The sequence below is a fragment of the Bufo gargarizans genome, chromosome 2, assembly GCF_014858855.1.
Source record: "Bufo gargarizans isolate SCDJY-AF-19 chromosome 2, ASM1485885v1, whole genome shotgun sequence".
Lineage (NCBI taxonomy): Eukaryota > Metazoa > Chordata > Amphibia > Anura > Bufonidae > Bufo > Bufo gargarizans.
Genome location: NC_058081.1, coordinates 575008952 through 575034015, shown reverse-complemented (window position 1 = coordinate 575034015; position 25064 = coordinate 575008952). Strand labels below are relative to the sequence as shown.

At 45.1% G+C, this 25064-nt stretch overlaps 1 protein-coding gene across 3 annotated transcripts in view; it reads right to left on the bottom strand.

Annotated features, from left to right (window-relative positions):
* Positions 1 to 24673, bottom strand: part of PRDM10 (PR/SET domain 10) — a 51257-nt gene extending 26584 nt beyond the window's left edge. For 2 of the 3 annotated variants that reach the window (XM_044281741.1, XM_044281743.1), the window contains exons 1-5: positions 23577 to 24673; positions 8491 to 8676; positions 6205 to 6369; positions 5508 to 5567; positions 5290 to 5397 (exon numbers count right to left, since the gene is read on the bottom strand). In XM_044281741.1, the coding sequence (XP_044137676.1) occupies positions 5290 to 5397; positions 5508 to 5567; positions 6205 to 6369; positions 8491 to 8559 (402 nt within the window). In that variant the 5' untranslated portion in view covers positions 8560 to 8676; positions 23577 to 24673. The remainder of the gene's footprint in view (positions 1 to 5289; positions 5398 to 5507; positions 5568 to 6204; positions 6370 to 8490; positions 8677 to 23576) is intronic. The other variant, XM_044281742.1, reaches the window with a different exon arrangement.
* Between the last annotated feature and the right edge of the window lie 391 nt (positions 24674 to 25064).

Sequence of the window (25064 nt, the reverse complement as noted above, 5' to 3'; positions counted from 1 at the left end):
CCGTCCACTTCCTGGTTTTGGCAGGGGGCGGGCTCCATCTTCATTGATGTCTTCTCCCGGCTGGGCCGCTCGCTGTTCTAAACGCACACGCCGAGTCCGCGCATGCGCCCTGGTAACTTCTTCCTGGCCAGTATAGTATACTTGCCGCATGCGCGGACTCGGCGTGCGAGTTCAGTACAGCGCGCAGCCGGCCGGGAGAAGAAAAGAAGACGTCTGCGCACGCGCGGCCACCGCGATTCCTGAGAAGAGCGGTGGCCGTAACCAGGGGAGACGGAAGACAACAGTCAGGTAAGTATAGCTTTATTTTTTTTCTAAGGGGTGGGGATTTGTTAAATTTAAATTAAATATATTTAGAAAAATGATCACTGTTAAATCATTAACAGATTTAACAGTGATCATTAAGATGATAATACCCCTTTAAATGTATTTTATTGGGATGTTATGTGATAGTCCAACACAAAGTAGCAAGTGTGTGTAAAGTGAAAAGAAAAAATGTACCAAGCTCTGAAAATCTCACAGAGCACTGTTCAATCCATCATCCGAGAATGGAAGGCTTATGGCACAACTGCAAACCTACCAAGACATGGCTTTCGACCTAAACTGACAACCCAGGCAAGCCTGCACTAATTACAGAAGCAGCCAAGAGGCCCATGGTCACTCTGGAGTTGCTGCAGAGATCCACAGCTCAGGTGGGAGAATCTGTCCACAGGACAACTATTAGTCGTGTACTCCACAAATCTGGCCTTTATGGAAGAGTGGCAAGAAGAAAGCCATTTGTGAAAGCAAGTCATAGGAAGCATTTGCCACAAACCATGTGGAAGAAGGTGTTCTGGTCAGATGGGAATAAAGTTGAACTTTTTGGCTTAAATTCAAAATGCTATGTGTGGCAGAAAACCAACAATGCACATCACACTGAACACACCATCCCCACCATGAAACATGGTGGTGGCAGCATCATGCTGTGGGATGCTTTTCCTCAGCAAAGACAGGGAAGCTGGTCAGAGTTAAAGGCAAGATGGATGGAGCTAAATACAGGGCAATCCTGGTGGAAAACATGGTGGAGGCTACAAAGGACTTGAGACTGGGACGAAGGTTCACCTTCCAGCAGAACAATGACCCTAAACATACAGCCAGAGCTACTATGGAATGGTTTATATCAAAGCACATTCATGCGTTAGGTCTGGATGTTGACTGGACCATTCTAAATCCATTGAGAATTTGTGGCAAAACTTGAAAATTGCTGTTCACAGACACTCTCCATCCAATCTGACTGAGCTTGAGCTATTTTGCAAAGAAGGAGAGAAATTTCAGCCTTTAGATGTGCAAAGCTGCTAGAGACATACCCTAAAAGGCTTGCAGCTGTAATTTCAGTGAAACATGGTCCTACAAAGTACTGACTCGGGGGGGGGGGGAGCTGAATACAAATGCATGCAACACTTTTCAGATTTGTATTTATTAAAAATTTTGAAAACTAGGTATCATTTATTTTTCACTTCACACATACTTGCTACTTTGTGTTGGTCTGTCACATAAAATCCCAATAAAAAGCTTTTAAGTTTGTGGGTGTGATGTTAAAAAATGTGGAAAATTCAAGGGATATGAATTCTTTTTTAAGGCACTGTAAGAGAGATCCATACTTTTGCAAATCTCAGGAACTATTTGGGAACATTTCCCCTTTCCCTCATACAAGGAACCCATAAAAAAATATACAGAACAGCAGATCAGAGAAGTGTGAATGCGGATTTAGCCACACTGCTAATAGGTGTCTGTCTTTGTAAAGCTTTTACAGCAGGGGTGCACAACCTGCGGCCCGCAGACTGCATGTGGCCCCCAGAGCCATGGTTTGCAGCCCCCGTCCTGCTGGGCAGAAACACAGCTGATCGTACGATCAGCTGTGTTTCTGCCCGGAGCCACACAATTGCAGGGTTACAGCGCCTGCACTGTAGCTAAAGCAGGACCGGTCCCCAGCTGTCAGACAGCACAAGACCTGAGGAGAAGGCAGAAGCTGTGTATCAGGGCTTCGGCCTTCTCCCACAAGTGAGCGACCAGCTCTGCCCTCTACAAAGCCTCGCCAGGAAGCTGGTTTTCCCTGTAACTGGGGCTCCACTGGATGCTCCAGTTACAGTTGAAATAATGCAAAAAAAAGGTATTGTCCCCAAAGGTATTTGCAAATATATATATTAAAAGTTTAAAAAAAAAAAACATTGAAAACACAATAAAAAATTACAAATAAAAGAAAAAAAATAAAAGTGCAAAAAACAAAAAACAAAAACAAAATCAGTGTCCCCCAGAGGTCTTTTAAAGACCTCTTCGGGGACATACAGTGCTGCAAAAATATATTTAAAAAAAATTTAAATTTTGGCAAAAAGATGTAAAATAAATAAATAAAATACAAATAAAAGAAAACTATAAAAAGGAAAAGTGCAAAATAAAACTGTTCATTGTCATATTATGTGGCCAAAATATATTTTAAAAATAAATAATAAAGTGATGTTAAAAAATACTAAATAAATAAAAGGGAAAAAAAAAGCAAAATGAGCAAAATAAAAAATTCAGGGTCCCGCAAAGGTCTTTTTGTAGCAGAAATATATTAAAAAAATAAGTTATAAAAAAAATTGTAAAATACATAAAAGAAAAAAAAAAAATACGCCCACACCAACCACAACCATTACAATTATCACCCCTCATAATGTTTTGCATATTTAAATAAAGAGCTATAGTGTGAATAATAATGACTTAAAAAAATTATTAAAAAAATATATATATCAATGTAGTTTCCCCCTAATAAAACTAAAAAAAAAATATTAAAAAGCCATGTGTTATGTAGTAAAAAGCTGTAAAAGTTATTTTGGTAGTCCAAAAAATAAAAATAAAAAGTTACAAGTGTTTGAACCATGTGAGCTGAATCACAAAAAAGTGACTGGTCATTAAAGCCTTTTCAGGCCTGGTCATTAAAGGGTTAACCAATAAGTGCTTTCCTGGCTAGTAAGGCCTCATACACATGACCGTACCTTTTCTTTCATTTTGCAGAACGGTGGAATGGATGCGGACAGCACATGGAGTGCTGTCTGCATCTTTTGCGGCCCCGTTGAAGTGAATGGGTCCACATCTGAGCCACATAAAAAAAAAAAAATTCGGCTCAGATGCGGACTAAAACAATGGCCATGTGCATGAGCCCTCAGGGAAAATGCTTACTGGTTATTGCAGGGCACCTCCAGTATAACTGGAGGTGCAGGAGGCGGTAATAACCAGTGAGCGCCGTCCTCTGCAGTGTAAAACGCTTCTTTGTGACTAGGAGGCAGGAAGGAAACGTCACCACTTAAAAGGAGTTTCCTAGTTAAAATGATTCTTAACAAGTTCCTGCAGCATAGTCCCCGACACAGAAGATTCCTACTTTCCATCCTCCTGTCCCGGAGCACCTCTCCAGCAAATGACTGACCTTAGTGGTGAAACGCTGCTTGTGGCCACATCACCACTGAAGCCAGTCATTGGCTGGAGAGGTACAAGTGACTATGCCCATAGCCAGCCGGATGTAAACAGAACCAGAAGATGGAGACAGCGGCAGCAGGAAGGTATGAATCTTCTGTTTCAGGCCCATGCTGCAAAAACATGTTAAAAATCCTTTTTACCAGGAAATCTCTAAGCCCCTGACATTCACGATATTCAGGACAATTACTGGTGTCCATAGGAAAGCTCATTCCTGATATCTGGCCGGTATAATCCTACTGATCAGCTGATAAACAAGGAATCACTCGTTTGTTGGCGGATTCGCATATTTTATCAGGATGAAAGATGTACAATTATCGTCAGCACATCTCCCCGTGTAATCAGGAATGTGCTACCAATAATCGACAGAAGTGAATGAGGGAGGAATGACTGTGGTAGTGATCATTCCTCCCCAGTCACTTTGCATTAGCCTGTGTAATAGGCTGATGCAAACAAGCGCTGATTAACTTCTTTTTTTTTTTTTGCGGCCCCTTGAAAAAGTGCAATGTGACAATGTGGCCCCCAGACCAAAAAAGGTTGTGCACCCCTGTTCTACAGTATATTAAATGAGAAAAGAGTCACATCAGAAGGTCACAATGAGGAGCCAGTTTCAGAACTGAGGAGTGCCTAATAATAATATCAGTCAGGGCTAGAATAAACCAACCATTACGCTCCATGTCCTGACTGGCTTCATTAAATGAGTATTCCTATCTGTGCATTTATTGCAAATAGAGAGAATATACCATAAATGTCCAACAAATGTGGGTTCCACTTCTGGGCCCACTCCTGTCTCAAGAATGGGGGCATTTGCAAAATCTTCTCTTCACTGCTATGGGACATCTGAAAATAGCTAAGCATTGCCCTGGGCTATTTTCAGAAGTGCCATGGCAATAAATGGAGAGGACACTGCACATAGGTGGCCACTCATCCATTCACCGCTATGGGACTTCCAATAATAGCTGATCCAGTGCTTGATTATTTTCCGAAGTCTCATAGCACGGAATGGAGAAAGTTAGGCAAGCATCACTTGGTCTTTATTCAGGTCGGGGCCCGTTCTTGGGATGGGAACCAGAAATGGGAGCAGCAACTATCGAATATTTATAGCAAATCCAAAAGATATGTTATAAATATCCAGATAGGAATACCCCTTTAAAAAAAAAAAAAAAAAAAAAAGTACTGTAAGGCCAATAGCCACTCGCTTATTCTAGTAACCGTGGGGCGGACCCACCAATACTATCCTGTATAAATATCTTGATCCAAAGTATCTTAAAGGGGTTGTCCGGGTTCAGAGCTGGGATTTAGCACAGGGCAAAGGACAGCTTCGGAGCATGAACTGCTCCGATGCTAAAGTCGGGCGGGCTGCCTGGGTGAAAATGGGGATACGTCCGGGTTCAGCTCTGAACCCGGACAACCCCTTTAAAGCAACACTAAACCTAGAAATGAATACGCCTGACCACAGATATTTAACTCCTCATATGCCGAGGTCAACGATGACCACAGCATCTGAAAAGCTTTTTCTTGGGAGTGCTGTGCTCCCAGGAATCAAACAATCAAACAGCTAACAAATAGATAACGAAATGATTGGTGGGGATCTGATTGCTGGGTCACTCCCCAATCCTGAGCTGTACTCAGTTATCTCTGGCAGTCCCAGAGAGAATAAATGGAGCAGCAGGGTGCATGCTCGACCTGCTGCTCCATCAGGATGGAGGAATGGACCCCCAGTGCAGGACCTAGCAGCCGGACCACTAGTGATTAGTTAACCTCCCCTCACCGATCCAGTTTTTATTCAGTATGACTCTTTACCTGTGGCACTGGTTCTAATGACATAGTTTGAGCAGATTCGGGGACACTGCTGAGCAAAGCTAGGTTGGCAGCATTCATGGTTCGTGATGGTGGCAGCAATACCGTAACCTGCAACATAATCCAAGATTTACTTAAACAGAGATATATACAATTACACAGTGCACACACCAGTAGAGTGACAAATGTAGATTACAACCGGAGTTATAACGTCTTATTACCTGTTGTGTGGTGGCATCTTGCTGGACATACGCAACCTGGGACTGGTCAGTAAAAAGCGCCTAAAAGAGAATATAGATTCCTACTATGTTAATATATGTACAGTACCTGACATGATGTTCCTAGAACTTGTTCCATGGAAAAAACAGTTACCCCTCACAAGCACCGAAATCAATGGGGAAAATATAATCCCAAAAATACAATGAATAAGGCTGTGGTTAAAACAAAACTAAGCAGTAAAACATTTTTGAAAATGGACTTTTAAATAATTTCAGAACAACCGCAACGGTTGAGTATGTGAATATTTAGTAGAATATGAAATTATTCCTGTCTGCTTAGTAAGATCATTAGAGGGCATCTAACAATTACTGATGAAAAAGAACAGTAAGAATCTTCTAAGAGTTAAATCAAGTGACAAAGAAAATACAAAAAAAAATTTAAAAAAATCACATCACAAAATATAGCAGAAATCTAGCAAGATACCTCCTTTTAATTGTTTTAATTAAGCTAATTTCCACCTGCATTAGAGGAGGGTTTCTGCTACAGGAGCCTCCCTCCCATCCAGAGTGGTGGTCTAAGGGTTAGACAATATGCCTCCTGGAGCACTTACTGTATACTGTAGACATTTATTTTTTATTTTCTTGTGATTCACAAAAAGCTAGTAGTTTTTTGTTAATTTTTTACATTTACCCTTCATACCTGTGAGCCGTCCACAGGGTGAATATACACCAAGGTGTGTTCTGAGGCTTCCACTGAAGTGAACGAAGAGCCATCTGCAGTGTAAACCACCTGCTGCGGTGGCCGGTCCTGGTCATCACTGTAGACTATCTGTGCAACCGCTCCCCCATCTCGAACAAAATGCACCTGCAGACGGAAAATAAATGAAAATGGCAAAGGTAAAAGCTAGAGACCTCATCTATAGTGTAGGGTGTGTGTGTGTTTCTAACAGTTTTTGTCCTGCATCTTTCCAGGAATCTGCGGCAGAGACTCTTAACAGAACACACACTGCAATCCAGCCTTACAGATGGATTATTTCTATACTAGAGTGTTACAAAGTGGATGTGGATCCGCTGTGTCACTTGAACAGATCTGTCTCACCCTGGGTTCACACCTGAGCGTTTCTGAGATGCGCGTTTTACGCGCGTATTTGTCGCACGTTTTTCTTTGCAATAGTAAACGCGCGTTTGTGTGATTGACTGCAGTGTTGTCCAATGAGTCTATGGGCCAAAACACGCGACAAACGCCCCAAAAAAAGCTCAAGAACTTGTTTATGCGTCGGGCGTTTTACAGCGCATTCAAACGCGCTGTAAAACGCTCAAGTGTGAACCAGGGCCATAGGGAAGCATTGGTTTTCACGTGTTGAGCGTTTTACAGCGCGTTTGAACGCGCTGTAAAACGCTCAGGTGTGAACTTAGGGTCAGGGCTACTGCTAAGGGCGTTCTCTAAATGCCACCCCTCCCCCAGGGCTCCATCCTTTAAACCCTGTACAGGGATCTGGACTTCGCTGCAGGGGAGTAGGTTGCTACCTCTTGCTACCACAGAGGTCAAGAGACACTAGTGCAGAGAGAGATCAGCAAAAATCGTAGTCAGGTACAGGCCAAGGTCAAGGCAGGCAGATCAGGATCATAATGGAGATCAGGCAGAGATAAGGTCAAAATCTAGGAAACTGGAAGACGTTGGTAGATGGGCAGATAAATCTAGAACAGCACATCTTTGCAGATGGGGAAGAATAAGGTGCACACACTGGCCTTTTTAAGAGCTGGAGGGAGCATGCGCAATATGGACAAAGAGAACCCTTGCCAGCAAGCAGGCCACATCCTGCATGGATGGACAGAGCTAGTCCAGCATCCTACCCCGCTGGAAATTAGGAGAGAGAGAGGCTGGCGGGTCTGAGCCACCAGAACCTGTAGGCGCCGGAGCAGGCGAGCAGGGCAGCAGCAGCCGCTGTGTAACAGAGTTTTTTTCATTGTATGTAGCACACCACCTTTAAAGTTCCCATACACAGTGTATTGTCAACTGATCTTGCCGCCGGAGTTCCCAACAGATTATGTTGGAGGAGAAGATTGAGCACACTTAATTTTTTCAACAGACTCTTTTGTTCTCCTGGGAGATTTGCCTCCTCCAATTGATCATGGCAGCAACCTCTCTCCACTAAAAACACATACATACTCAGCAACTGATATTGTATCTGTATGGGGGTATCAGGAGAGACGACTGTTGGCCAAACTGTGGTTCTGCCGACAGCTGAATTGAATATGGCTTTTTCATTTATTATCAGATGTTCCTAGTGGTTAATTTGAAGTTAGAGATTATCCTGAATTCCCCCCATTCAGGCCATAGAAACATGTATGGGAATAAGTAAGACCATGCAGGTCATAAAACTAAACCTTTATTGAAAAAAAAAAAAAATGAGGGTGCAGAAGTGCCACAGAGCGCCCCACCCCTCCGGATTCCATTAGCTCTGCTCGGCTTTTTCAGCGGGTGTGCTTTCTATGGATCTGTACGCCACACACTCAAAATGCCAAGTAGAGCCAATGAAAGCTGAAGGGGCAGAGCACTCCGAATGGCGTTTTTTGCATTTTTATTTTTTTAAACAAAGGTTTAGATACCATAAGGCCTAATGCACACACCTATGTAGGCCATCCATTCCCTGATCGTGGACCGCAAATAGCGGTCTGGAATGCACAGGCACCATCCACGTGTACGCTGCTTGCGGATGTGGACCCATTGACTTGAATGGGTCCGCGATCTGGGGGGAAAAAAATTAGGACATGTTCAATTTTTTGGGAGGCGCTGAGGCATGGAGTGAATTCTCACGGATTTGTAGTCCTTCAGTGGGCTTTCGATCCGTGCCTCCGCAGAAAAAAAGAACATGTCAATGGGTTCGCATCCGTGATACAGAGTGCACATGGCCAGTGCCTGTATATCGTGGAGTGGCAGGGACGGCCTACGTTTCTGCGTTTGCGGCCTTAAGAAGATGGTTACCTGGGTAGTATTGGAGGTCTGGTCTTCTGCAGGATGCCACACATCAGGACTTTCTTGCTTGGAATCCATTATGAATGAAGAGGTCCAACTCAGCGACTACTCTCCACCTCGGGATCTGAATACAGAGAGCTCATCTGTCTACAGTGTCTCCACTCATAAACAGTATGGTCAGTCTGAGCGACATGGCTGCAAGAAAGTTCAATTCCGTGAAATCACCTATAATGAACATCTATAGAAACACAATGTATAGTTAATATGCCCATCAGATCATCCACAGATCATTTCACTAGGCAAATAACAGACCTGCCATTAAAAGGGGGTTGTCCAGCACCTGGATCTGAATACTTTTGCAATTGCATGTATTATAAATGTTGTACAGCCACTGAGCTATTTATTAAAATTAATCCGTATAGCGCCACCTGCTGTTTGATCTTTTTTAAAATTTCTCTGTCCACCTCACCGAGGTGGCAGCACGTGCTCAGTTACATTTTTCAACTGCCACCAGCTGTAGCAGAAAGGACACACCCCTGAGCTGCCAGCTTGAAATAAAATCTAGCAGATCAACTGGAGCAATGAATGGCGAGATCTCTGGATCCATGTGAGGTACAGGGCTGGTTTTAGCTTTGTTAGAAAGAGATTGTCACGTGTCCAATAGTTTTTTGCATTAATCATGGGATAACCTCTTTAAATGTTTGGGCAAGCTAAGTGATTGTCTCATTGGATATAACAATAGCTTCTATAGGGCTTGTCACCCTTGTGGGAGTGAAAATGGTGGAGACAAGGGTTGCCACTCAGCTTTCTCAGACAGTTATGAAGGAAATATCTGAATATCTTTAGGAACGTGACCAAAGAGACTCTCAGGGCCTCATATTTACTGGGGATTTTCTTTTTAATTTATGGAATGGTTGGGCGGAATACATTTAGCGTAAGATGATGAAGCTGAAGGCCATTGTCAGACTTCATTCCCAGAGCGGAGTTTAATATAAGCTCTGCCGTAAGACTCCTCCAGCTCTTACCTACATGTTTGATCTAATCACAGCGACGCACCGACCCGGCAGAATCTCATAACTTCATTTCCCTAATCCCACAAAACAACCGCAACTTTCCGACTGTTCCGCATTTTAATGAGCAGCCGGGGAGCTTCCAGCTGACAAGGGCTTTTGATTATATTGAGTGAAGACTTATTATTTTTAGACCTCAGCGTCTAACACGGTTCAGGATGAAAAGCTTGATATTTGATGAAATATTTGCAATCTCATTCCATCAGCGAGTCTCTGGTGCTGAGCAGAACTGCTCCATCTGCCGCGTTGATTCACTCGTTTGATGTTGATTGGTTCAGGACAGAACTGGATGCGCCATACAGCAGAGGAATCGGGGGTGCTGCAAATGGATCCCCAACTAACATAAGCTGGTGGGGCTATGGCAGCTGCTGAACGGGCCTCAGGATCCTGTGTTAGGTCTTATTCACACATCAGTGTTTGGTCAGTGATTTCCGTCAGTGATTGTGAGCCAAAACAGGTGAAAATCTTTCCATTATACTGTATCTCTGTGTAGGCCTCACTCCTGGTTTTCACTCGCTCGTGTGAAAGAGCCCTATGGATAAGGCTACATTCACACGACCGTATGTGTTTTGCGGATCAGCAAAACACAGACACTGGCTGTATGAATGTAGCCGGCCCTATGATAGAAATGCCTATTCTTGTCCGCGATTGCGGACAAGAATAAGACATGCGCTATCTTTTTTGCGGGGCCACGGAACTGATCTACGGATGCGGACAGCACAGTGTGTGCTGTCCGCACCTTTTGCGGCCCCATTGAAATGAATGGGTCCGCACCCGTTCCGCAAAATTGCGGAACGGCTGCAGAGCCAAAAATACGGTCGTGTGAATGCACCCTAAATGGACATGGTAGTGTAGTTTATGTGGCTTCCGCGGTATTTCTGCACCTAAATCTGTGTGTAAGGCTAGTTTCACACCTGCGGCTGCCTCTTCCAGAGATCACTGGATCCGGGTTTGCCTTATATTGCCACCTACCCGCCAGAACCCATTGACTATAATGAGGTCCAGCAGAGATCCCGCTGCTACCCAGCAAATAGGCAGAGAATCAGCCAGACAGAAACTGGTCCACGCAGCGTTTTTTGTCCAGCCAATTCCCACCATTTTCTGCTGGAACCGCAATGTGAAAATAGCATTATTGCACATTTTCATTCCGATTTGCCCCAATCTCACCCTTTGCAATCTGCTCAAACAATTTCCTTGCTGATTTCATAATCCACACCGCACTTTGTCAATTCCTGCACTGTGTATATGAGATTTTCAACTCTCATTTACTTAGCTGTATTACTACTGTATTTCCGCGGAAAAAAAAAAACACACAGTAAATCCTTGTGTAATATGCACTGTGTGAACGTGGACCAAACGTTCCATACGGTGAGCCACTGGATCGATCTGCTGCAAGACCTTTAAGTCAGAAGCCCTTAGGCTAGGTCTACACGACGACATTTGTTGCGCGACAAAAAGTCGCGCAACAGTTGTCGCGCGACATTTTGTTGCACTAATGTCGCGCAACAATTTTTATAATGGCAGTCTATGGTGTCGCACTGCAACATGCGACATGTTGCGACTGCGACGCGACAGTCGCAGAAAAATCCATCTTAAGAGAGCGATGTTACCCTGCAAATCCATCAGCACAATACAGAGCAGGCAGGACAAGAGCGATGTGTTCTGCTGCGGACAATGCAGCAAGGTAGAAATGCCAATGATACCATGTTTATGAGGAAATTGTCATTCATGACAAATGCCAAATACATAAGTAATATAAACCAAGATGAATACAGCGCTGGGGTTTGCTGCACTACACACTGCTGGATGCTGCAGCCTGGTATGTGGCTCCCTGGGTCATAGACATTACGAATAGCGCAGAGCAGGCGAAGAAGCAATAATCAGACAAGTGTCCTGCTGGAGCCTCCCACGCAGAAACCGGCATCTGCACCTGCGTGCCTGGATCATTATCTGAGGAGAAGGGAGTAAAACTACTCAGCCATCCTTGCAAGATGAATGAGGCTGCATACCATAGGCCTTCAGCTTCTGATGTTCTGCTGCAGGACTTTTCTGGCATCGAAATGAAGCCAAGTGCCGGGGTATTGATTATTATGTACAGACAGAAAATATATTAATAAAACATCACGATGGGGAAAAATAAACAGGTCCATGAAGAACATGAATGAAGCAAAGAATAAGGCTGGGGGTTTTCTAAACAGAAATCTCAATCACTTTGCTGGTACTTGTATTACGCCGAGGTTTTCCTGCGCAAGAATCTGCAACGTGTGCATTTACCCTAAAAGGTAAAACTGCTGTGCTAACGCCCCGCTTAGCCCTGGTGAACATCATATGTGGCCCTCTGATCCCCATACAGATATGGCAGTCCTTTGTGTGCAGACTTCAACACAGACAGATTACTAATAAAGAATAATCCAGAAAATCCCACAGAAATGCAGTCACATTCTTGTAATCTGATGTACTGCGGTCTCAATGTATTGAACAGGGGTATCCGCCAGAGCCATAAACCCTCACGCCTCACCCCATTTATAAGCACTGGCAGCTCCGGGGCTGATTCATTGCCAGGCCTTGCCAATGTGTTTATGTCCACGGTTTATCTTCACTAGGCGCTCCTGCCTGACTCGCTCATTTTCCTCCATTCGCCACGCTTCCATGCCTTCCCATAAATCCTGCCAGGATTCCTACCATTCATTTCCTCACCGCTTACATTCTAGATGGGAGGAAAATGGCTGAGAGGGAGGAAGGAGCAGGCGGGACACAAATGGTGGCAGAACATAGACAAGGATGACTTCGGGGCTCTCACATTTCCACCATGACACAGTGGTCCCCTAAAAGCATAACTGTATGACAAGCTACTTCTTCTGCCTTCTAGAATATACCCCAACTACCAGGAAAACTGCGCCATTACAAATGTGTGACCGTTTTATAGCAAAGCATTGTCAAGGGGGCGCAGATTTCTGACACCTCCTTCAAACTGATAAGGTGTTTTTAGCTAGAGAGGAGTGCATTCTAATGAATTTAAGGCCTCATGCACACGACAGTATTTTTTTGCGGTCCGCAAAAAGGGGTTCCGTTGTTCCGTGTTCGTTTTTGTTTCCGTGTGTCTTCCTTTATTTTTGGAGAATCACCAGACATGAAGGAAAGTAAAAAAATAAAAAAAAAATCTAAGTCAAGTTTGCCATGCAAATGATAGGAAAAAAACTAACTTTGATTCATATGCAAATGAGCATTCGCAAGTGTCCATGGGCGGCGTTCACTGTGTTGGAGCTCAGGCTGCTCTGCCCGCTTTCCTATTCCCTTGCGTCATCCTTCGGTCCGGCCGAGATGCCCATTGTGGGCACAGCATTGCTTTAACTACTGCACATGCGCCAGCGAACGGCACAAGACAAGCGGCAACAGGGCGTTCGCCAGCGCATGCGCCGTAGTTAAAGCGATGCCGTGCCCACAATAGGCATCGCAGTGTGCATGCCCCGGCCCGGAGAGGCAGTGCGCAGGATCTCGGCAGGACTGAAGGATGACGCAAGGGAATAGGAGGATGGGCTTAGGCAGAGGCTGGGACGGGGAAAACAATGAAAAAAGGCAGAGCACCCTGAGCTCCAACACAGTGAACGCCGCCCCTGGGCACTTCCGAGTGCTCATTTGCAGGAGTTAAACTTAGTTTTTCAAGCTTCTGCAAGTGTAAAGAAAAAGGCACTATTACATTCATGTATAGGTGTGCTATAGGACAATGTAAGCACTGTATATGGCCATATGGAGGTGACAGACTCCCTTTAAAAAAATAAAAAATAAAGTCATGGCCACTAGGGGTCTTGCTTCCACCTAATCTGCAGTCCACTGCATGTTGGTAGACTAGATCAGTGTTGGCAAACCTATGGCACGGGTGCCAGGGGCGGCACTCAGAGCCCTCTCTGTGGGCACCCGCACCCTGGAAAAAGTCTATGGTGTACCAATATGCCTTAGACCAGTCATGCTCAACCTGCGGCCCTCCAGTTGTTGCAAAACTACAATTCCCAGCATGCCCGAACCGCCTACAGCAGGGCATTGTGGGAGTTGTAGTTTTACAACAGCTGGGGGGCCGCAGGTTGAGCATGCCTGCCTTAGACTTTTCCTGCCATTCATCAGCACAGGGCACACTATGAATGGCACAGGCAGCGCACTGAGTGTAGCAGGCTATTCTAGCTAAATGATCAAGTACATGGAAGATATTCTATATTGGACTGTAGTATTCAGGGTAAATCGCTGTGTTTGCACTTTGCAATAAATAAGTGGGTTTTTGGGTTGCAGTTTGGGCACTCGGTCTCTAAAAGGTTCCCCTTCACTAGGCTAGATCCATCCCTAGTAACAGAGCCAGTTCACAGGACATGAGGTAGTGTGACTGTTAGCCGAGTCTGAGAGAAACACTGCCCCTACACAACTTTTGAAGAGCAGAAAAGTTCCTGTGTGTCTTAAGTCTGATCCCCCTTCCTAATCTGCTTTCTGAGCTCCCTAGAAGAAAACAAATATAGTCGGAAGTGAGGTCACAGCAGTACAGTACTGGCAGATTTCAAAGAATGGAGACAACCACTTCTTGTGAGAGAAATGCATCTATCTGTGCAGCTGAAACAGGGAATAAATATGACTGAGAAAGACATTAGGGAAGACCAAAAAAAACCTGCTGCTTTACAATTATGATTCTACAATAAAGCACAGCTATTATTCACTTTTTTGAAAACTCAGGCATTCTTTAAGATTTAAAAGGGGTATTTCCATCACAGACAATGAGAGCATATCGCTAGGATGGAGCAGGGAAAGATGTGGCTGGAGGACCCCGGATTTCCCGGGGTCCATCCACCACCAAGCGCTGCTCCCATAGAAGTGAATGGGAGCGCACCGCGCATGCTCCCATTTATTTCTCTGGCTATTTTCAGCGGCCCCATAGAAATGAATGGAGGGTATCTGCGCATGCGCAGTTCACCTTCCGTTCATTACCCCGCTCCGTTCTCATTGTAGGTGCGGGTCTCAGAGGTGGGACCTGCACCTATCAGACAATGGGGGCATATCCTAGTGATATGCCCCCATTGTCTGTGATAGGAATACCCCTTTAATTTTTTTCTGCAAAACTTCCACATTCAGCACTGACGACAGCATCTGAGGCAAAGATCGCAATGACACTTGTAAAATCAATTTTTATGACTTAGAAAGTGTCTAATGCGTAATGCAAGGGGCGCTGGTGCCAGACACGGCCAATAATAAAGCTCCTTACAAGAAATGGTAGAATGCGCCATTGGTGAGTAAATAGCTTCTTGTTACTAACCCCTTAATGCAAAATGACATAACTGTACATCTTTTGTTAGGGTACTTTCACACTAGCGTTTTTCTTTTCCGGCACTGAGTTCCGTCATAGGGGCTCAATAACGGAAAAGAACTGATCAGTTTTATCCCCATGCATTCTGAAGGGAGAAATCCATTCAGGATGCATCAGGATGTCTTCAGTTCAGTCACTGAACAGCGTTTTGGACGGAGGAAATATCGCAGCATGCTGCGGTATTATCTCTGTCCAAAATTCCGGATCAGTTGCCGGAATGCCAGATCCAGCATTAATTCACATTAAAATGTATTTGTGCCGGATCCGGCATAAAAAATGCCGGATCCGGCATAAAAAATGCCGGATCCGTCCTTCCGGTCTGCGCATGCACTATTTTCGGCAGCCCCATAGAAATGGAGGGCGGCTGCGCAGTGCACACTCCGTTTATTACCCTGCTCTGTGGAGGGCGGATGCGCATACCGATAAAAATGTGAAAAAAATATATAACGGATCCGTTCTTGCAATGCATTTGTAAGACGGATCCGCATCCGGATCAGTCTACAAATGCTGTTCGTTTGCATGCAGATTTCCGGCTCCAGCAGGCAGTTCCGGCGACGGAACTGCTTGAGGGATCACTCTGCCGCAAGTGTGAAATTAGCCTTAGTAATTCCGCTCCATACACCGCAGGTGCCAACTGTGTAATATAGCTGACACCCAGCCGCAATGACCGAGATAACTATGATCACTGCCAGATGTTGTGGTCAATAGCGACCAGAGAATCTCCCCTACTGTGAAACTGTGGGGCTCTGATCGATTGGTATGGCAGCCTGAGGCCTTGTGAAGGCTCCAACGGCTGCCATAGCAAATTGTCTATTAAAGAGGTTGTCAGGTTCAGAACTAAACCCGGACATACCCTTTTTCTCACCCAGACAGCCCCCCTGAGGTTAGCACGGGCATTTTTGTTTTCAATAACACACTGCCGGGCGGTAACTTCCGCCCGTCAGTGTGTTCGGTGACGTCACCGGCTCTGAGGGGAGGGCTTTAGCTCTGCCCTAGCCATTTTACTGGATAGGGCAGAGCTAAATCCCGCCCATCAGAGCCGGTGACGTCACCGGGGTTCCCGTCAGCCCCTTGGAGAGCCCCGGTACGTCACCGGAACTTCTAAAAATGCCTTTGCCCTGTGCAATTTAGTGCCGGGCAAAGGAGAGCATTGGAGCATGAACTGCTCCAATGCTCATGTCAGGGGGGCTGACAGGGTGAAAATGGAGGGATGTCCGGGTTCAGCTCTGAACCCGGACAACCCCTTTAAGCTCTGCTGCAGACTCCAATAATCTACTATTGCAGTCTATGGTATCAATGCACAAAATGTTCAAATCCCCTTAAGGGACTACAATTCAAATAGAAAGGATTTTTTATATAAATTAAAAATTCTAAATAAAAAGCGATCAAAAAGTGTCATGTTTCCCAAAATGGTACCAATAAAACTACTGCTCACCTGCAAAAAAAACGGAGTCTTCAAAAAGTTGTGTAGATAGAAATATAAAAAAGTTATGGGTTTCAGAAAATGGTGATGCAAGAAAATTTTATGGTTTCCCAGCATAATTAGCGACCACTTAAATGGGTTGTCCCATCTGGATCATTTATGGCATATCTGTAGGATAAATAAGGTAAATATCTTATAGGACTAGGTCCTAAAGGTGGGACCCACACCTATCTCCAGAACATGACTAAGGCCTCATGCACACGGTCGTTGTTTGGGTCCACATCCGAGCCGCCAAAATGCAGACCCATTCACTTCAATAGGGCCGCAAAAGATGCGGACAGCACTCCGTGTGCTGTCCGCATCCGTTGCTCCGTTCCGCGGCCCCGCTAAAAAAAAATATAACATGCCCAGTGAAAGGACCTGTGGTGACGTCACTGCACTCATCACATGGTCCACCATCATGGTGATGGACCATGTGATGAGCGCAGTGACGTCATCAAAGGTCTTATTCCTACCGCACAGCAAAGATGAAGACAGAAGAGAAGCCGGGCTGCGCGAACAAGTGGATTAAGGCGAGTTAAATTATTATTATTTTTAACCCCTCCAGCCCTATTGTACTATGCATTCTGTATTAAGAATGCTATTATTTTCCCTTATAACCATGTTATAAGGGAAAATAATAAAATCTACACAACACCTAACCCAAACCCGAACTTCTGTGAACGCATTAAAATGTTTTGCACTCGCGTGGAAAAAAAAATAAAAAAATATAAAGCATTTTCCCGCAACTCAGGACGCCCGTGTGAAAGAGGGCTAAGGGACCAAACACATAATTAGATGTAGAGGAGTGATTCTCACACAAGGACCCCATCATATGTGATGCTCTGCAATTTATATTTAGATAACATGAAGGTTTATTGCGTAAACCCAAATAGGAAGGTCTGTGATCCTTCTCTACTCCTCCGCACAGGCTTGAGAGCTACAAGTACAATTCAACCTGCTCTATTAAGGTTAAATCACAGCTAAAACTGTGATCACGGTCGGGTTTTAAGGCCAAGATTTCAATATTGCGGCCTGAAAAAGATCCTGAAGATGTGATCACTTATCCCCAAAATGTGAATAGGCGATAAGTGTTGTGTGTGGGCAGCCCCTTTAAGACCTATTGTAAAGTTACTTCATCTTGCTTTTTAAATAGATTGAATAAAACTAAAACACATTGGCCCTGATTTATCATACCTTCACGCCAGAATCTGGGGTGAAAGGTCGACATAATAGGGATTTTGCAACCTTTTGCACTCGTGCAAAACGAAAGCGATTGTGCAAAATTTTAAAACTTTTTTGAACCACTCCAGTTTTGTAATATGGGTGGAAAAGTGGGTGCGTTTTACTCCAGATTTATAATTGATACTTTTTTTTTTTTAAGTCGCACTCTCACTCCATAAGGAGGGTGGAGTAGAGAAAGGAGCTTCTCTAGACAAAAGTGTGAGGTCTAATGATGAGATACATGAGACATGTAGCAAAACTGGCTTCAGATTTTCCCCTCATGATAAATTCCCCCCCCCCCCCATTGGCTGCAAAAGTGGACCGTCCCTTTGAATTTCAAATTTGACAGACGGAAATTTTATTTTTTTAATGCTCTTGAAGCAAGACTGAAGATGACGAATGATAGAGATTTCTTCTCACATAATCATGTTATAGATGAACATCCATGTCCAGAGCACAGTGCCAGAACATCTACGGCCTCTTGCACACAACCGTATGTACTTTGCGGTCCGCAAACACCGGATCCGCAAAAAATATGGATGACATGCGTGTGCATTCTGTATTTTGCGGAACGGTACAGTTGGCCCTTCATAGAACAGTACTATCCTTGTCCATAATGGGGACAATAATAGGACATGTTCTATTTTTTTGCGGAACGGAAATACGGCCATATGGAAACAGAATGCACACGGAGTAACTTCCGTTTTTTTTGCGGACCCATTGAAGTCAATGGTTCCGCATACGGTCCACAAAAAATGGAATTGACACGGAAAGAAAATACGTTTGTGTGCAAGAGGCCTACATCAGAGGAGACCTCAATGGATGTAATAGGTATGTAGTGCTGTCTTCTCCTGTATGCTTGGTAGTGCAGAATGTAATTTATATAGCAATAGTCATCCATCATGGGTCCTAATGTGGAGTCTTGTCATTTTGACAATAAGATTAGTGCTGCATGCAGAGCAGCCTGCTGGATCCTCTACTTCACCGCAATGCAATGAGATTTCCGGCATAAATTCTGGGTTTCGGCGGCAAAAGAGTTGCATGCACCGTTTTATTTTTGTCAGGCCGACAGCTGGCATTTGCACCAGATCTCTGAAATGGATGTGTTAATGCAGCCTAAGAACTTATCATTTATAAAGAACGCAGCACAAACTCAAGTAGCTAAAATACACTATTTTGCTGCAAAACGTGGCATGGAGTTATGTCTCTGGCAGATATGTAAACTATTACAGGTTTTGTCTGATTAGACACTGGATCCTGCCACAGAAAGGTGGTGTCCTATATAAAAAAATTAAATAAAATAAAAAAGGGCTCTCAGAGGCTACTTTTGGGTAGTGTACCAGGAGATCGTTGCCAGTATTTCTGAGTTGACCACATAGGGAGCATGGAGGGGGAGGGGATATCATCCACCTGCTGGACACAGATAGTCTTCAGCAATTTGCTAGTCATTATGTGCTGGCTGCCAGAGCACAACACATTGTCTGATTTTTAAAGCAATGTTTCCAAAATAAACTGTTCACCACCCTGAGAACAGCAATATAGGGTTCATTTACAAGGGTTTTTTTTATTTAATTTTTTTATCATAAGCTTTAACTGTGCAAGCCATGCAGCTGAAATTGTGCAGATTGTGTCAGAAATGTTCCCTGTAAATGCCTCATTCACAGCTGCCAGTGAAAGATTCAGAGCATCTCTCCCTAATGATCCATGAAACACGGATGGCATCTGTGGTTTTCACGGACCCATAGGTTACAATGGGCGTGATGGATCCGTGCTAAGACCATGGACCACGGTAAAACACGGATGTGTGAATGCACACAATAAAAGGAATGGGTACGTGTGCTGTACGTGGAACACAGATGTGCGAATGAGGCTTTAGGCTGGGTTTTCACATTCAGGTTTCTTTTAATATAGTTTTTGCAGACAAAGCCAGATGTAGATTCAAAATGAGAAGATTGATTGGCATAAATTGTGCCAAGCCGTGGCGCAATGTGGCACAACTAGAGAAAGTTCCAGTGCCTAGTCTGAAAAAGGCTTGTGGCTTCATGGAGAAAGGAACGTGGTATAAAATGTGACACTTTGTGCTAAAATTGCGCAATTCTGGTGCGAAATTCGGTCTCGACATAAGCCAAACAGTTGGCATAGAGTCAGAGAGAAGTGTCTGTCCCTGCACCACATTCATTATCCAGCCTGAGCCCCTGGGATAAATCTGCTGCAGGTCTAAAGCCTGTATTAGACAGACAGATCAGCAAGTGATTGTCGGGAAGGAAGAGATCCCTCCCGGCAATCACTAGCTAGCGGAGGAGACTGCTGCTATGCAGTGATCTCCTCCACTGTATGGGGAGGAGCGGTCACTATGCCATCGCTTGGCCCCATACTGTCTAGTGGTTTGCTGGCAGCAGATCACCATTAGAAAGTACAATCTGCCGCCGGCAAATGCCGATTTTTAAGCAGTATTACACTGCGAGAAGATCGCTAACAAGCGTTCATGTGAACGCTCGTTAGCGATTATCGGCCGAAAAATTGATGAGTGTAATACAGGCTTAAATTTAGGCCATCTTTAGGATTAGTAAATCTTTCCCTTAGTCTTTCCTTTATGTGTCCTCTGTTTGTGATCCGTTCCTGGCTTTAGCTTCAAAAACTGCATCAAAAAGCCTGAACATGGAAATTCAACCTAATAAAACAAAATGGGACACATCAATAATGCAGCATGTAACAAAAAAATAGAACCATTGTGAACACGGAGTCGCAGTTGGTCATGTAGAATTACTCTACGGCCTCATGCACACAAACGTATTTTATTTTCCGTTTTTTTGAAGTTACTCTGTGTGCATTCCATTTCCTTCCGTTCTGCAAAAAAATAGAACATGTCCTATTATTGTCCGCATTATGGACAAGGATAGGACTGTTCTATTAGGGGCCAGCTGTTCCGTTCCGCAAAATACGGAATGCACATCATCCGTATTTTTGGTGGATCCGTTTTTGCAGACCGCAAAATACATACGGTCGTGTGCATGAGACCTACATTGTATGCCTACATTACTGATCCTGTACCGATCCTTAGCGCCCCTTCACACAGCTCAATTGAGCAGACGACTGTCAGTAAGAAAGGGTTTCCTCCAACACAATCACTTGCTCGTCAGTGGAGGAGAAAGCTGTATATCTATGCTGCAATCTCCTTCACAGTATGGGGAGAAGCCCCCTGTAATGTATTGGATAACACTGACATCATTATGTCAGCGTTATCCAATACATTCCAGAACTGCAAGGGTTCCATAGCATCATAAATCTATATAATCCTATGCGACCCCGGCAGTGCTGCGAGTCAGGAGCGTGACACTCGCTTGTGTGAAACCAGCCTTACACCAGCAGGTAATCACTAACAAGCGTTTCTACAATGTCCGGGCAGTGTCCTCTCCACCTTGATTGACAGCGCCAGGCGTGATGTTTTCAATGCCTGGCCCCTTCAAAGTGCAGAGACAGCAGAGCCTCTAGGTGTAATGGCAGCGCCCCCGTTGCTCCTAGAGGCTCATTTGCATATATTAAACCATCCTTTTTCTCAGCAATGCGAACATGAACATGGGACCAACACTGATGCCTTTTAATATTCAATTGGTGAGGGTCTATCAATGCAGCCCCCCACCGATCAGCTGTTCCCTGCAGCCTCCAGCACTGTGAATGGAAAATGAAGCACAGCGCCGTTCTTAGTGCAGTGGTCATGCTGGGTTACTGCAGCTCAGCTTCTATTCACTTCAATGGAATTCGTACTGCAGTTTCCTAACTTTGAACATAGCGGTGGTTCCCGTTCCATTCACAGTGCCAGAGGCTGCAGGGAACAGCTAATTGGTGGGCTGCAGTGTGTCGGACCCTCACCAATCATATATTAATGATCTATTTTGAGGATAGGTCATCAATATCAGGAGCCTGAAAAAAGTGTAGAATCTAAAACCGGTTACTGGGGACATGCTGCTTTTCATGAAAAGGCTGGAAAAAAATAAAAATAAAATCGATGGACAATGGGGGAGATTTATCAAAACAGATGCAAAGGAAAAGTGGCTTAGTTGCCAATAGCAACCACTCTGCTAGAACCTTTCATCTTCCTAATGAAATCTGAAAATGAAAGAATTCTGATTGGTTGCTAGGGGCAACAAAGGCTTAGATCACATTACGTTTTTGTCATACATTTAAGGCTACTTTCACACTTGCGTTCAGAGCGTCTGAGACGGATCCGCTCATATAATGCAGACGGTGGCTCCGTTCAGAACGGATCCGTCTGCATTACATTGTTAAAATATTTCTAAGTGTGAAAATAGCTTTAGACGGATCCGTCCAGACTTTCAATGTAAAGTCAATGGGGGACGGATCCGTTTGAAGATTGAGCCATAGTGTGTCATCTTCAAACGGATCCGTCCCCATTGACTTACATTGTAAGTCTGGACGGATCCGCACGGCCAGACGGACACCGAACGCTGCAAGCAGCGTTCAAGTGTCCGCCTGCTGAGCGGAGCGGAGGCTGAACGCTGCCAGACTGATGCATTCTAAGCGGATCCGCGTCCACTCAGAATGCATTAGTGCTGGACGGATGCGTTCGGGTCCGCTTGTGAGCCCCTTCAAACGGAGCTCACAAGCGGACACCCGAACGCTAGTGTGAAAGTAGCCTTACGCACATAAAAAAAAAAGTATACATTAACGGATGCCTCAGAAAGAAGTTTTTTTCAGCACACCACAGGCGTCCGTTAACCTAAAAGAGTTTATTTGTGTACTTTAAACGTGTAACAAAAACGCATTTGTTTTCCTTTGCACCAACTTTGATAGGTCTCCCCCCAGTGACTCCATATATATGGGACCTATAAACCAGCGCGCACCATAAATGTGCCACACAACCCCGACAGGCTTCTCGAGCAGTCCCAGGACCGGTAAGGTTATATGGGGCCACTGATGACTAAAGAGGGCCCCCGATTTTATATTCTACAGATCACAGGACAAGACGCATTTTATACAGATCACAGGGTGGCACACAAGGCCCGCTATGTAATATACAGATCACAGGGTGGTACAAAGGGTCCCTCATATAGTAAACAACTCACAGGGCCCTTTATACAAATTACTGGGTGATGCACAGGGCCCCTTACATAGTCAACAGATCAGATTGACACATGGGGCCCCTTATGTTTCTGGGGGGCACCACGGTTATACATGGACACCTAATACATTACACAGCCCACACACTGACACATAGGGGACCGGTCATTACACGGGCACCAGGATGAGACCCGGCTGAGGCGGCCAGCTATAGCTTTGGGCCCCATGTTGATACATAGGGGCTCAGGTATCACGTTATGCTCGCACCAGGGCCCCGCCGTTATGTCCCATGCTGCTCCGGGGACTGCTAAGCAGAGTCCTAACTAGATGAATGCGGCGGGAAGGCTCTGAGAGCGGTGAGGCAGCGGTCAGCCCCATCCTTTGGGTGGTGGGGGGGACCTGGAGGGTTAGGGTCGTCCACCGCCCCAACTGCACCTCAACCAGCAATGTACCCGTCCTGTATATGCCCGGCCCTTTACAGGCCAGACAGCCCTAGAACTCTCCCTTCTCTTTTCTATAGCGCTGATCCCCAAGTCCCCAGATTCCCCGCAGCTCCCCCCGGCCGGTGCGGGTAAGATGCGGCGTCCCATCAGCTCTAAGGGGGCGGGGGATGGACTATACCACAACGCGCTGGTCGGCGGGGCGACCTCGGGCGAGAGGCCTACACCACACGGGTCTGGCGGGGCTCTGCCAGGACCAGTGACACCCATCACGGCTACCAGCTATTGGCAAACCACAACCGAAGCGCAAACAGCCTTAGGGTAAAGGGGAAGGAAGCTGTGTCGCCATTTTGGGTGGGACTAAAACGACAACAACCCCGGCTCCAGCCCACAGCACCGAGCGGGACGAGGAGGAAACCAATACCAGCTGAAACGTGCCCGACAAGCTGCCAGCCGCTTATATCCCCTCCCCGACCTACCTCGGGGTATCTGAGGGCCCATGGCGCCCGGTCCGCCCCGCTTAAGCCATTACATTTCTTAATTTAAATGAAAATTCCCAACCCGTTCTTACCTCAGAATGGTAGCTGCAGAGATGGTGTCTTTTCCCGCATTAGCATAATCTGCCTAGCAACCACAGAATATCGACTACTGATTGGTTAGCTTCCTCTGTAGGAAGTAATAAGGTTTTGTGGGTTTATGAAGACTGTGAATATAATGCGAGAGTGCCCTTGATCCATGACAGTATTAATATTAACCGGGTAATGGGGTTACCGGGGATATTCCACTTAGAAATATATTCTTCAGCTCAAGTAGAGAGAGGGGTCGGCGACCAATCAGAGAGAACGTCTCTTGTGCACATACATTAGACCTTCAGGCAGTGCGCCCCTAGAGGGCACTAGTGGAACTGCAGCCTGTGGGAAAAAAACAATAGGGCTCATAAGAGCAGATGATAAGGGCCACACTGGGTGAATGTGGTACTGTAAAGCTACTGGGCCCAATCTGTACCAGGGCCCTCCACCTACCATGTGCCATTTACAATACTGGTGTGCCTGCTACCTGTGCTCTCCTTGTAATGCCTGAATGCAGGTATAACCTCTGAGCCACCATCTATAGCAGGTGTAGTGTATATTCCCCAGTGGACAGCACACAGGATTTTATAAAATGCTTGAAAATAAGGTACAACCCATCTGATAGAGAAGGATCAGCCCCCTCTGGTTTTCTGAATATAATCAGATTACAGGGCTGCTTCCCTGTAACATGGCTGAACCCTGGCCATAATTACCCTCACCCCCCTATCTGTATGCCTGATTGGCTTGGAAGGACAAGCTTTCTGTTATTTTTCTGTATGAAATACTCATTCCAAGTGAAGATGCTGTGAAACGCCAAGGAAATGTAATAGCTAATATCAAGGCACTCCAAGCAGTATATCTCGCATTTTTCTTAGAGGGCATCCGTCAGCAGTTTTGTACCTATGAAACTGGCTGACCTGTTACATGTGCGCTTGGCAGCTGAAGACATCTGTGTCTGTCCCATGTTCATATGTGCCCGCATTGCTGAGAAAAATAAAGTTTTAATATATGCAAATTAGCCTCTAGGAGCAATGGAGAAGTTGCCATTACACCTAGAGGCTCAGCTCTCTAGAACTGCCGACCCTCTGCACTTCGATTGACAGAACCAGGGAATGTAAACATCATAACACTCGGCCCTATCAATCAAAGGGGAGAGGGTGCGGCAGTTCTAGAGAGCTGAGCCTCTAGGTGTAATGGCAACGCCCCCGTTGCTCCTAGAGGCTCATTAAAACATCATTTTTCTCAGCAATCTGTCAGGGTTGCCAACCGCCCAGGAATTTCTGGACAGTCTATAAAAAGAGGTGACTTTTTTTCCTGTGTCCGTGAAAAAAAATTGTTTTTTTTAGGCTGGTGGTACTTGACTGGAGTCATAATTTTCATCTTTTTTACAGCTAATCA